General features: G+C 39.1%; 1 protein-coding gene across 1 annotated transcript in view; it reads left to right on the top strand.

Annotated features, from left to right (window-relative positions):
• The window catches only part of LOC115215005 (DNA replication licensing factor mcm7-like), a 35,691-nt gene that overhangs the window by 21,150 nt on the left and 1,080 nt on the right, over positions 1-13,461 (top strand). The window contains exons 10-16 of the mRNA XM_029784118.2: positions 1,344-1,475; positions 2,710-2,793; positions 4,128-4,339; positions 5,023-5,204; positions 6,875-6,958; positions 8,653-8,821; positions 10,499-10,608. Of these exons, the coding sequence (XP_029639978.1) occupies positions 1,344-1,475; positions 2,710-2,793; positions 4,128-4,339; positions 5,023-5,204; positions 6,875-6,958; positions 8,653-8,821; positions 10,499-10,608 (973 nt within the window). The remainder of the gene's footprint in view (positions 1-1,343; positions 1,476-2,709; positions 2,794-4,127; positions 4,340-5,022; positions 5,205-6,874; positions 6,959-8,652; positions 8,822-10,498; positions 10,609-13,461) is intronic.

Below are 13,461 nucleotides of genomic sequence, written 5' to 3'. Positions count from 1 at the left end.
ATGTGCATATATATGTGAGTGTGTGTGAGTATATATATATATATATATATATATATATATATATATATATATTTATACTAACCTTGAAGCCACCATTCAGGTAGCATTCAGGCAAGCTCCTGTGGAAGGCACCTTTGAATCCTTCGACCCTCTACCCTTGTGTAATTTCTGAAAATGTGCCAAGCTTAATCAATAAGCGTAGGAGCGAGGTAAATGCAGTAAAAATAGGGGGATCAGTGGGTCCCCAGTTAAGTGTCCCTTCAGAAATTGAACCTCCCTATCATATTCCCTGGGAGTCCATGGTATGACATTCATTGTCATTGCTCCGATTTGGTCGGCAATGCTATGTATTTAGTTTGAAATGCAGTAAAAATAGGGGTGCCAGTGGCACCCCAATTAGGCAGCCCTTAAAAAAATAGATCCTCTTAGGACATTCCCTAGGATTGAGGGAGTTGCTAGTTTGAGTTTTGTTGTCTTTGCGCCAACGGTCTAGGAAGGGTTAACGAATATAAAAATGTAACGGACAGAGAAACATGACACAAATTTATATTAAGACTAACAACTCAACCTGGTATCAGCCGGTCAGTTTGGATGATGTGGCTGTAGAACCTGTTCTGTGTAAGCATTTGACTTGTTTGCGTATGCTTATGTTAAAAAAAAAAATTTTTAGAATGACTTTTTTTTTCTGTCAAATTGCTAAAAATAACTGACCAACACAAAAAATAAACCCAAATACTAAGTAAACAAAGATGAACCATCCCAATTCCATTGCACACACACACACACATTCACATACACCCCTTTTACATGCACACACATATTCACACAGAGTTGAAACGCTGTTTGATTTATTCTTTTCAGCATACAATTTTCATCATCCCACTACCAAGTATGACATCACCCCTTCCTTCCTTATTCATCTATCAACACTTACTATCTCATTCATAAACACAAGAGTATTATTATAGTAGATTATCTCGGTAACCATGGGAGCTATGAAAAAAAATACAAAGCCCAGCAACACTACTGGATCATTCTACACATCTAATTTTTTGTTTAATTCCACCCAGCCGTTTGACTGTGAATCCCAAGACAAGAAAGAATCGCCCATGTCAAACTTATATGTATAGAATATTGCACCTGTCTAACAAATTGTCCTGTGAAAGTGAATCCTAGTTTGTGAAGAATTTTTCAGCTTTAATAAAATATTACTTTATCCTTGGTTATTCAGTGCAATGTTTTTCCACCTTGTTTTGCATGTGTGCGAGTGTATTCATTCCTCGGGTCTGAGAGAGTATTTTCTAACATGATTCTATAGATGTTTTTTTTTTTATTAATTTCAGAGGACGACTTCTATGACAAACTGGCCAGCAGTATTGCCCCAGAGATCTATGGTCACGATGATGTGAAGAAAGCTCTGCTGCTTCTGTTGGTTGGTGGTGTAGATAAGTCCCCGCAAGGGATGAAAATTAGGGGTGAGTTCTGAAGATCATCGTCATTGAATAACGTTTGCTTTCCATACTGGCATGGGTTTGATGGTTTGAGGACTGGAAAGCCAGGAGGCTGCACCAGGCTCTAATCTGTTCTGGCAAAGTTTCTACAGCTGAATGCCCTTCTTAATGCCAACCACTGAGAGTGTAGTGGGTGCTTTTTATGTGCCACTGGCACGGGAGCTAGTCAGTAGTTGCTGGCATTGACCATATTTAGATGATGCCTGTTACGTTCCACCGGCATGGGAGCCAGTCAGAGGGCACTGACATCGACCACATTCTGATGGTACTTTTTACGTTCCACAGGCATAGGAGCCAATTAAGGGGGCACTGGCATCGACCACATTCAGCTGGTACTTTCTATGTACCACTGGCATGGGAGCCTTATTAATCATTAGAGGAACTGAAATAAGATTCAAAGCAGGATTTTGTAAAGGAAAAGGGTTGCTACTTGCCATGTGTTGTTGATTTTATGATTAAAATGAACTTCATTTCAATAAGTTGCTTAAATTAGAAATACAAGTTTTTGAATTTGAAACTTATGATTAAGATTCTGGCATTATTAATTTGTTTTTATTTTATGATTATGATCATCATCAACATTGTTTCGTGTCCCCTTTTCCATGCTTGCATGGGTCAGATGGAATTTATTGAGGCAGATTTTCTACTGCAGGATGCTCTTCCTGTTGCCAACCCTTACCTGTTTCCAAGCAAAGTTGTATTTCCCCATGGCCAGTCCTATTTTTCATAGAATGTTGGAAATGAACGACACTGCTTGTACGACAGTGACACTCATTTACGACTATCACATGATATCATGACAAGGACCTACACACGCATTCACACGCACACACTTTCAGTTTCTACCTACCAAATCCACTCGCAAGACTTAGGTTGCCCCGAGACAATAATAGAAACCATTTGCTCAAGGTGCCATGCTATAGGATTGAACCCAGAACCATGTGGTAAAAACAAACTTCTTAACCAAACCACCATGCCTATGAAGCAATGTCAAAACAAGGAAGCACCATCATTGTTATCTTGGACTGGATACTGAATAGATTTTCCTTATTGGATAAACAGTCTTTTTGGGGAAATATTTGATAATATGTGGATAAGAACATTATGCCTTCATCCTTTGTTGTCTGTTTTCCATGCTGGCATGGGTTGGTCTTATAATTATTTCTATCTTTAAATCACTTTCCTTTTCTATTGTCAGGTAATATCAATATTTGTCTGATGGGAGACCCTGGTGTTGCTAAGAGTCAGCTTCTTTCCTACATTGACAGATTGGCCCCAAGGAGTAAGTATTAATACCTCATCCTGGATAAAAATACCTTGTAGTATTACTTGTTCCAGCTCTATGTTTTGAGTTCAAATCCTAGCGAGGGCAACTTTCACTTAACTTTTAAGATCAATAATACATAACACCAAGGTGGAAAGCTGGCAGAATCTGTAGCTGGACAAAATGCCAAGTGTTAAACCTCCGTTAACAGCACCTTATGCAGGTCCTTTCTGTTTTCTTTCATGTACAGATAAATTTTTCACTATAGACCTTAATGGTCGTAAAGACACTATATCAGTGGATAGACTAAAAAAAAGCCTTCATAGAGAAAACTGTCCCTGTTTGCACTGTAGACGATGCACACACACAGTATTGGAAACACGGCCCTCACACATACTTCACATTCCATGACTACCATTGGGATCAATCAGGTACTGGACAAGGACTCTGGATTATTTTTCCTGTTTACTTATTTTTGAGAGCAGCTGGGTTCATTTTTAGTATTCCCGATTGTGAAAGTAGTCGAGTTTATTTCAGATATTCTCATTTTAAAAATCATCCCTGGTTAATCGTTGAAAGGATGTTTGTGTTGCCATGGCGGAGGTTTGCGTACTCTGAGTGCTCATCATCATTATTATTATAAAAGTGGTGAGCAGGCAGAATGGTTAGCACACTGGGTGAAATGCTTTGCGACACTTCATCTATCTGCACGTTCTGAGTTCAAATTCTGCCGAGGTCAACTTTACCTCTCATCCTTTCGGGGTTGATAAACTAAGTACCAGTGAAATACTGGGTTCAGTGTAATCGACTGGTCCTCTTCCCTTAAAATTTCAGTCCTTGTGTCTATACTAGAAGGAATTATTATTGTTGTTGTTGTTGTTGTTGGAATCTGGAAGAGTTGTTAGCACACCAGACAAATGCTTTGTGACACTTTGTCTTCATGTTCTGAGTTCAAATTCCACCGAGGTTGGCTTGGCCTTTCATCCTTTTGGGGGCCAATAAAATAAGTACCATTTGAGTACTGGGGGTTAGTGTAACTGACTAGCCCATTCCCCCCCAGAAAGGATTATTATTATTATTCTATGGCGACTATCTTAAACAACACTTTGCCTTCACCTTTCCATATTAGCTATGTGGGTAAAGAAACTTACTTCTGGACCACGTAGTTTTGGGTTCAGTCCCACTGTGGCACTTTGGCGAGTGTCTTCTGCTATAGCCCAAAGTGAGTGGGACTGAATCTGGAACCATGTGTTTGGAATCTGGAACTCTGTGTGTGTGTATATGTATGTATACGTGTGTCTATATACATGTGTGTGTGTGTATATATATATATATATATGTTTTACTTGTAGGTCAGTATACAACTGGTCGTGGTTCCTCTGGTGTTGGTCTTACGGCTGCTGTGATGAAGGACTCTGTGACTGGAGAGATGACATTGGAAGGCGGCGCTCTTGTCCTTGCTGACCAAGGAATTTGTTGTATTGATGAGTTTGACAAAATGATGGATGCAGACAGAACTGCCATTCATGAAGTTATGGAACAACAGACAATTTCCATTGCCAAAGTAAGGAATTCCAAGAATTTTTTTTTTTGCTTGTATCATTTTACTCACAAGTCATTTGTTGGTCTTGGATTATGGTAGAAGCCATTTGCCCAAGATGCTGCCTTGTGGGACGGAACCAAACTTCTTAACCACACAAGTAAATGTGACTGCTTGTGTACCGTTGGCGATTTTTTTTCCTCCGTCTTCCCTTCTCTGGATCTTTCCTTTTCCTATGTTTCTGACGAAGAGCTCTGCTCGAAACGTTAAACCCTCCTTCTTTCCTGAGCGTCCAATAATAATATATTTGTTCCACATCCTCGCGTTGTGTTTTTTTGTGCTTTGGATTAACTGTATACATACATATATATATATGTATGTATATTTATCAAGCCTAATTGTATTTATCTCAATCACTTTCTTTCTCTCTCTCTCTCTCTTTCTAAATGTATGAATTTGTACATCTCTATATTTGTAAAGAACAATGTACAATTGTCTTTGAGGGATGCCTTGTGTAGGTCTGAGCAAACTGATGATCCCTATCATTCTAGCTGTCTGTCCTGGCCCTTATTTTCTATGTTTGGTATTGCCGTACCTGACTGACTGATTTTATGACAGAAATCCTGAGTTCTTTTTCATTCTCGTCTTTTGTGTTTATTTTCTTGAACTATTTTTAAAACTGTTTATTCACCATTTGTCTTTTATAGGCTGGAATAATGACGAGCTTGAACGCTCGTGTTTCCATCCTTGCAGCCGCCAATCCTGCATATGGAAGATATAACCCAAAGAAATCATTAGAACAGAATATTCAGCTTCCTGCTGCTCTTTTATCAAGGTTTGATCTTTTGTGGTTGATACAAGACAAACCTGATCGGGAAAATGATTTACGGTAAGCAACAATTGACTACGGCTGGCTTAAACCTTTCTCTGCCAACACACCTGAGAATGCTTTGATCTAAATTAAAGTAGCATAAAATTTTGACTGAAGATTTTGTTTCAAACACCAACTTAATCAGTTATTTTACTAAATTCTTTGTTACTTTTAACCAAGGCAGTGTATTTTACAGTTCTATATTTAAGAGATGAGGACTTAGGTACATTATTTACATTTGACGGATATTTGCCCTCATCTTGTTTATTGTTAACACAATGTTTCGTCTGATATACCCTCCAGCCTTCATCAGGTGACTTGTGGAAATTTCGAACCTGGGTTCTCATTCCTAAGTTATTTTTCAATGATGATGCTGATGTTGTTGTTGATTATTATTGCAGGTGGCACGTAAAAAGCACCCACTACACTCACGGAGTGGTTGGCGTTAGGAAGGGCATCCAGCTGTTGAAACATTGCCAGATAAGACTGGAGCCTGGTGCAGCCTTCTGGCTTCCCAGATCCCCGGTCGAACCGTCCAACCCATGCTAGCATGGAGAACGGACGTTAAACGATGATGATGATTGTGATTCACTGCCTGGAATCGAACTCAGAATCTTGGGGTTAGTAGCCCACGTTCTTAACCACTGTGCTTACAGGCTTATGGCATAGTGGTTAAGAGCGTGGGCTAATAACCCCAAGATTCCGAGTTCGATTCCAAACAGTGACCTGAAATAATAATAATAATAATAACAATAATATCGAAAAATACCTTAGGAATGAGAACCTAGGTTCGAAATTTCCCAAAGACACCTGATGAAGGCTGGAGAGTATATCAGCTGAAATGTGTTAACAAACAAGATGAGGACAAATATCCATCAAATGTAAGTAATGCAGTGTATTTTAATAGAAATGTAACAAAAAGGTTACTGGGATCTAAATTAAATCCTATTTGTAAATTTAATTGCTGAACACCAGCTTAATAAAGAGAAGTTATTTTAATAAATTGTTCGTTATTTTCAAAATAAATTGAAATGGAAATAGTGTATTTCAACAGAAATATAACAAAAGTGTTTTTCACCCATGGAGTGTGTTAGTCAGTGAGAGAGCTTCTATGTGGTCAACAGCTAAATCTCCCTCATCAAATTCCTTGCTGTATTTAAATCTTTTGATACCAAACCGCTTGAGACCACCTCTAGTTCTGTATGCTAGCCTCCTGTTTTTAAGTGATCGGAATTGAAACTTCTATCAAAACTTTCTCTCTTTGCATTCCAAACCCCAGATTAATAATGACAGTTGTTTTAAATTATTTTTAAAATTAATTAAAACAGAAGCTGTGTATTTCAACGAAAATATGGTAATAAAAAGAATAAAGTGATCTAAATTAAAACCTTCCATCAAATTTTCATTTTAATTCATTTTCGAAACACCAGCTTGCTAATGACAGTTATTGTATTAAATTCTTCGTTATTTCAAAGGCTTTATAGATTTCAACATACAGTAACAAAGGGGAGGTAATCATTATCTAGGGGCAGATAACTTTTGTGCATCTCGGAATAGGTTTGAGGTTTGTCTTAACAACGTGTCTTTTGTAAGATTCTAGTTTTTGTCTCGTTAGTTTCTTCTATATTTCTGAATGTTGATTGAGTACGATAATTATTTTGATTATATTGTCTTTTGTTATTTTGCAGGTTGGCCCAACACATAACATACGTTCACCAACATAACACCCAACCTCCAGCACAGTTCACTCCACTCGACATGAAATTAATGAGGTTGATAATTTTTCTCTCTTAAACATCTATGTTTAGTTTCGACTTCATTTTATTTTATTTTGCTTCAGATTTTATGCCGAGGGGAATAGTTTTAAAACAGCAAACTCCATTTGCTTTAAATTTTCTGAATTAAAAGTATTTTGTGTTCACATTAGTATTAGGCACTGTCGTGGTTGTGTGGTTAAGAAGTTTGCTTCCCAACCATGTAGTTTTGAGTTCAATCCCACAGCATGGCTACTGCTATAGGCCTAGGGCTGACCTGAAACCTTATTGGATTTGTCAGATGGAAACTGAAAGAATCCTGTCATAAATGTGTGTGTTTGTCTTGATATCAAGGGATAATTCTAAAATTATCTGTCACAAGCAGTGTTATTCATTTCAGATATTCTGCAGAAACGTATCTGACCATGGGAATATATTATTACCTTGCTTGGAAGCAAGAGGATTGACTACAGGAAATCTGCCATGTTGGATGACTTCTATGATCATATATTTATGATGTATGTGTGGTGTGTATTGTGTATATATATATCATCACCATCATCATTGTTTAACGTCTGCTATCCATGCTGGCATGGGTTGGATGGTTTGACTGTACCAGGCTCCAATCTGATCTGGCAAGATTTCTACAGCTGGATGCCCTTCCTAATGCCAACCACTCTGAGTGTGTAGCGAGGGCTTTTTACGTGCCACCAGCATGGGGGCCAGTCAGGTGGCACTGGCATTGATCACGCTCGAATGGTGGTTTTTACATGCCACCGGCATGGGAGCCAGTCAGGCTGCACTGACATCAACCATGCACAACTGGCGCGTTTTATGTGCCACACATAAAATAATATAAAGTAACAAAAAAAGATATTAGAGAAATAGAGAATTATTTATATATGTCATAATTTAGGACAAAAAGTAAAAGGCTGCCATTATAGAACTCAGTTTCAAATGTGAGAATATAGTTGCTTGTATTTCTTATGTATTTTTTTCCCTTTTGTTCAACGGTTTTTCAGTGATGTTAATAGCTGACGAGAATGCATTGTAGCTCTGTGCTTCGACATTTGAAACTCTTACTGTTTGTTCTCAATTATAACACACACACTCAACATGTATAAAGTATATTTACTTATATATATGTGTATACATTAAGTTTCTGTCAACCAGATCCACTTGCAAGGCTCTCTAATTGGCCAAATGTTAAAGAAAAAGACATTTAACCAAGGTGCCACACTGTGGGACTAACCTAAAACCCTCGTAGTTATCCTCAAATATTACCTTTAAGAAGCACCATCCGTATGTGGCTGATGCCAGCACCACCTTGGCTGGCTTCCGTGCCGGTGGCACGTAAAAACCACCAACTGATCGTGGTCGTTGCCAGCCCACCCTGGCACCTGTGCCAGTGGCACGTAAAAAGCATGCACTACACTCACTGAGTGGTTGGCATTAGGAAGGGCATCCAGCTGTAAAAACACTGCCAGATCGAACTGGAGCCTGGTGCAGCCTCCTGGCTTCACAGACCCCAGCCAAACCATGCTAGCATGAAAAACGGACGTTAAATGATGATGATGAATATCCTCCATAATCTAGAAAACCTCCACTTACCTGCAGTATTAGTTTACATATTTTTAAACCATATTTCTTTTCCTCCTACTTTCATTTTTATAAGAAAATACTGAGTTTTAATTTCCCTCTTTTATTTTCAGGCGTTATATTTCCTTATGCCAATCAAAACAACCAGTTATTCCTGAAAATCTTTCTGATTATATTACTGGAGCTTATGTTGAAATGCGCAAAGAATCTCGTAACAGTAAAGACACAACTTTCACCTCTGCTAGGACACTGCTTGCTATCCTCCGACTTTCCACGGCTTTGGTTAGTATTTTCACTACCATGGAACTTCAGTTCCTTATTGTTATCAAACCTGTATTGATTCACCATAATTCTCTTGGTGGATTTCACTTGTTTCTATGTAAATAGTTTACATTATTTACATTTGACGGATATTTGTGCTCATCTTGTTTGTTGTTAACACAACGTTTCGGCTGATATACCCTCCAGCCTTCATCAGGTGTCTTGGGGAAATTTCAAACCTGGGTTCTCATGCCTTCGGAATGAGAACCCAGGTTCAAAATTTCCTCAAGACACCTGATGAAGGCTGGAGGGTATATCAGCCGAAACGTTGTGTTAACAACAAACAAGATGAGCACAAATATCCGTCAAATGTAAATAATGTAAATGATTCCTCATGAATAGGATACACACACACACACACACACACACATGATGGGTTTGTGACCTTTTTCTTTGTACTAAATTCACTTGACCATGAGGCTTTATTTGACAAAAAGGTAAAAAAACCCAGTTATCCAAGATTTACGTTAATTTAATTTGTCAGACTCTCCATCTCTTAAATAAGGTGAAAAAGTCTAATAAATAAATTTTATTTAAATACATATTGGTAATGTTAGCGTTGTAGGGTTGATGTCTGTTAAAAGTTGGAAACGGTAAAGATTTCATTCTCTCTAAGACAAACTCAAAAATGGTTGTTGGCTGCAATATTAGTAGAATTATGGGGGCATGCACTGTGTGGTGATTTCCTTCTAGTCCTGAAGGATAACACCTTTGCACCTTTCAGGCAGCAACTCTATTTTGGGGTAGTCGTTGCTGGTGACAGTTTTACGAAGCCAGATGCAAATCCTACTTTAACCACCGACATGAAAAGAAAACAATGGGTCTATTCTTTGATTTGCCGATTCCCACACAACACTTGTGATTTGTTGCCTTGACAAACATCTCAACTAGCAGGCCTTGCTACCCTAGACTGATGACGAGCAAGATTCAGAAGCATGCATGTCTCTAGGTGCGGGCCCTAGCTAGTGGGGGTGCTTGTCTCCCCATCGCAAATATAAGGACACAGGAAACGTGTCAAAACCGACAGGAAGTGTCGATGCTTCCTAGGGCTAAATAGCGGTGGTGTGATTCCTTTTACGGGACTGTCACGTTAAGTTGACAGTATACAACCACTCTATCACTCCACCACCGCTCATGTCTCTTTGAGATATTTAGAAATTCAATATTTCTAACCAGCCTCATCTGGCACCTGTGTCGGTGGCACATAAAAACACCATCCGAGCGTGGCCGTCTGCCAGCCTCGTCTGGCACCTGTGTCAGTGGCACATAAAAAACACCATCCGAGCGTGGCCGTTCGCCAGCCTCGTCTGGCACCTGTGTCGGTGGCACATAAAATCACCCACTACACTCTCGGAGTGGTTGGCGTTAGGAAGGGCATCCAGCTGTAGAAACACTGCCAGATCTGACTGGCCTGGTGCAGCCTTCGGGCTCCCCAGACCCCAGTTGAACCGTCCAACCCATGCTAGCATGGAAAGCGGACGTTAAATGATGATGATGATGATTGACTATTAATGGTAAATTCAATTTAGAATCTGGTATTGCCTTGGTTTTGGAAATATATCCCAAGTAACGCCAATATTAATCCTCGTTAATAGCATCTTGATGAATTTGTTTAATCTTGCATTTTATTTCTTCCAGGCTCGCCTTCGACTTGCAGATGTTGTTGAAAAGGAAGATGTGAATGAAGCTATGAGACTGATGGAAATGTCCAAAGACTCTCTCAATCCACAATACGATATGTACACCAGGTCAGTTGTTGTTCCGTTAACGGTGTCAAACATTGGGATATGGCCATGCTGGGCCACGCTTCCCTTGTACTTGCATCTTGAAGTCTTGTACTTAACTATCAATCTCTATTTTGCATCCACACCAGCATGGAGAATAGACGTTAAAGGAAGATGATGAGTATGCTAAATTCTTGGGGTGCATGCATGTGTGTGTGTTGAGCAAAAGAACCTATGCTCTTCGACAGAAAGGAACACAGAAATAAACTGGAGGGGGGGGGAAAGAAAAAATATATATCATCATCGTTTAACGTCCGTTTTCCATGCTATCATGGGTTGGACGGTTCGACCGGGGTCTGGGAAGCCAGGAAGCTGCACCAGGCTCCACTCTGATCTGGCAGTGTTTCCACAGCTGGCTGCCCTACACACGCGAAATTCTGAGGCTATAGTAGAAAGGACTCGCCAAAGACGCCACTTAGTGGCACTGGAACCAGAAAAATCTAGATTCTAAATAAATTGAATTACACAGACACGTCCTGTACTTAATTTGCAAGATCAAAAAAATTGGATGGTGAAGGGGGGAAAAAAAATCATTGTGCAAGAGTTGTTTCCCCTGATTAAACCGTTCGTCACCGTCTCCGTTTTCTCCCTCCATTTCCCCATCATCTTCGTCCTCTTTGCTCTCCTTCTCTAAATTGTAGTTTAGTTTTCGTTTGTTCTCCTTTCTGTGAATTCACTCAAAACGGCTGAAAGGAAATCGTTTAAGATAATAAATATTATTACCCTGTGTTGCGTTTCCCCCCCTCCATGTCTTTTCCTGTCCAGTGTTCTGCAAAACTTTTGTTTTTAATGGTGTAATAGTTTTCTAAGAATCTATTATTAAATTCTAGGGTTAAGTTTTTATTTCTCACAGTCATAACTGTTGATATAAAGTTGCAAATGCTAACATTATCGTTTGAGGCAAAGAGTATGTACCTTAACACACACACACACACACACACTCACACTCACACACACACACACACTCACACTCACACACACACACTCACACACACTCACACACACACTCACACACACACACACACACACACTCACACACACACTCACACACACTCACACACACTCACACACACACACACACACACACACACACACACACACACACTCACTCACTCACACACTCACACACACACACATACATATATATATATATATATAGTGTGTGTGTGTGTTTATGCATATATATATGTGTGTGTGTATGCATATATTGTGTGTGTGTGTGGTGTGTTTATGCATATATTTTGTGTATGTATGTTTTTATGCATATAGTGTGTGTGTGTGTGTGTGTGTATATGCATATATTGTGTGCATATGTGTGTTTGTCTACGTGTGCGTTTAGGAATATGTGTGTGTATGTGTATATATGTAATGTGTGTGTGTGTGTGTGTTGAACTCCCTCCAAAAGCCAATTGCATAAGAATGACTGTTGCAAAGATGATGATACTAGAGGTGCTCCAGCATGGCCACGGCCTCAGGGCTGAAATGTATGAAAGGAAATGTATATATATATTAGTGTGTATCATCATCGTTTAACGTCCATCTTCTCTGCATGCATAGGTGTGAATGCGTGTATATACATGTGTGTGTATACGCACACACACACACACTTTGACTTTAATTTACTTAAAATGAAGTTAGCGACCCTGTAGTATATGTCAAAGTTCCATAACTAATGTTTCTCTCGATAGAAAAGAGGCAACAAGGAAGTCGTTTATGATATTAAACCTCTGAACTCTACAACGTAACATAAAGGTCTGATTATTTAACTAGGCTTAAAGATCAAAGAATCTGCACCAAAATTGGCACCATCATCAGACTGTTGCCTAGCAACATGTCTATTTTCTCTGATCTAATAACTTCATTCTAATAATGCTGGGCAGAATTTGTTTTGTGAATTTGTGTGAAAGAGGTTAAATATAAATGGCTTTTTTTTGTTTTTCTTTCTTCATCTGGGTGCTGTACAGCTTTGAAAATCAATTTATCCTGTCAAATGTCCTTAAATTCCTTCCTTTTTATCATAACTGTCCACCCCTCCCCTTTCCATCAACACCCTTTGCTTTCGTCATTGCATGCTTCATCTTTTTCATCTCTCTCTATATAAACGGCAGTTTGTCTGTGCGTGTTTCTGTGTGTCTGTTTTCTCGTACCCTCACCCTGACCATGGCTTTCAACCGATTCTGATGAAACTTGACACACACATAGCCCAATGTCATAATTCAAAACTAACGCAGCGAAAATTTTGAAAAGTTGCCCCAGTTCTGAAAAAAATCGATAAATTCGACATGGGGTCGAGAATAAAAAAAAACAAACCACAGACTGTCTAGGGGACGCAACTCAACCTTTTTTTACTCTCAAAAAAAAATTTACCATCATTTTTTTTTTCCATTTTTTTGCTATAACTCTCTAAAAATGCTTTATAGCTATTTCCCTTACAAACCTGAGCAACGCCGGGCGATACTGCTAGTAGTCTAATAATAATAATAATAATTATTATTATTTGCTTAAAACCAATTTCTTGATTTTTTTTTTTTTTTTTTTTTTTGATAATTATAAAAATGTTGCTCCTCCTGACATTTTGTTGAAGTGTTAATATTTATCTCTCTCTCTCTCTCTCTCTCTCCATATCTCTTTCTCGTCCTCTCCCTCCCTCTCCATATCTCTTCCCCTCCACCTCGCTTCCTCATTTCTCATTTACTTAGACTCGCTCACTCAAACCGATTTTCCAAGTATATCCATCCGATTGTGGCCGATGCCAGCCTCGTCTGCTCTCTGTGCCGGTGGCACGTAAAAAGCACCATCCGATCGTGGCCGTTTGCC

This window comes from Octopus sinensis, linkage group LG8 (assembly GCF_006345805.1).
Source record: "Octopus sinensis linkage group LG8, ASM634580v1, whole genome shotgun sequence".
NCBI classification, from domain to species: Eukaryota; Metazoa; Mollusca; class Cephalopoda; order Octopoda; family Octopodidae; genus Octopus; species Octopus sinensis.
The sequence above is the reverse complement of the archived record's forward strand: the minus strand, read 5'-3'. Positions and strand labels throughout refer to the sequence as shown.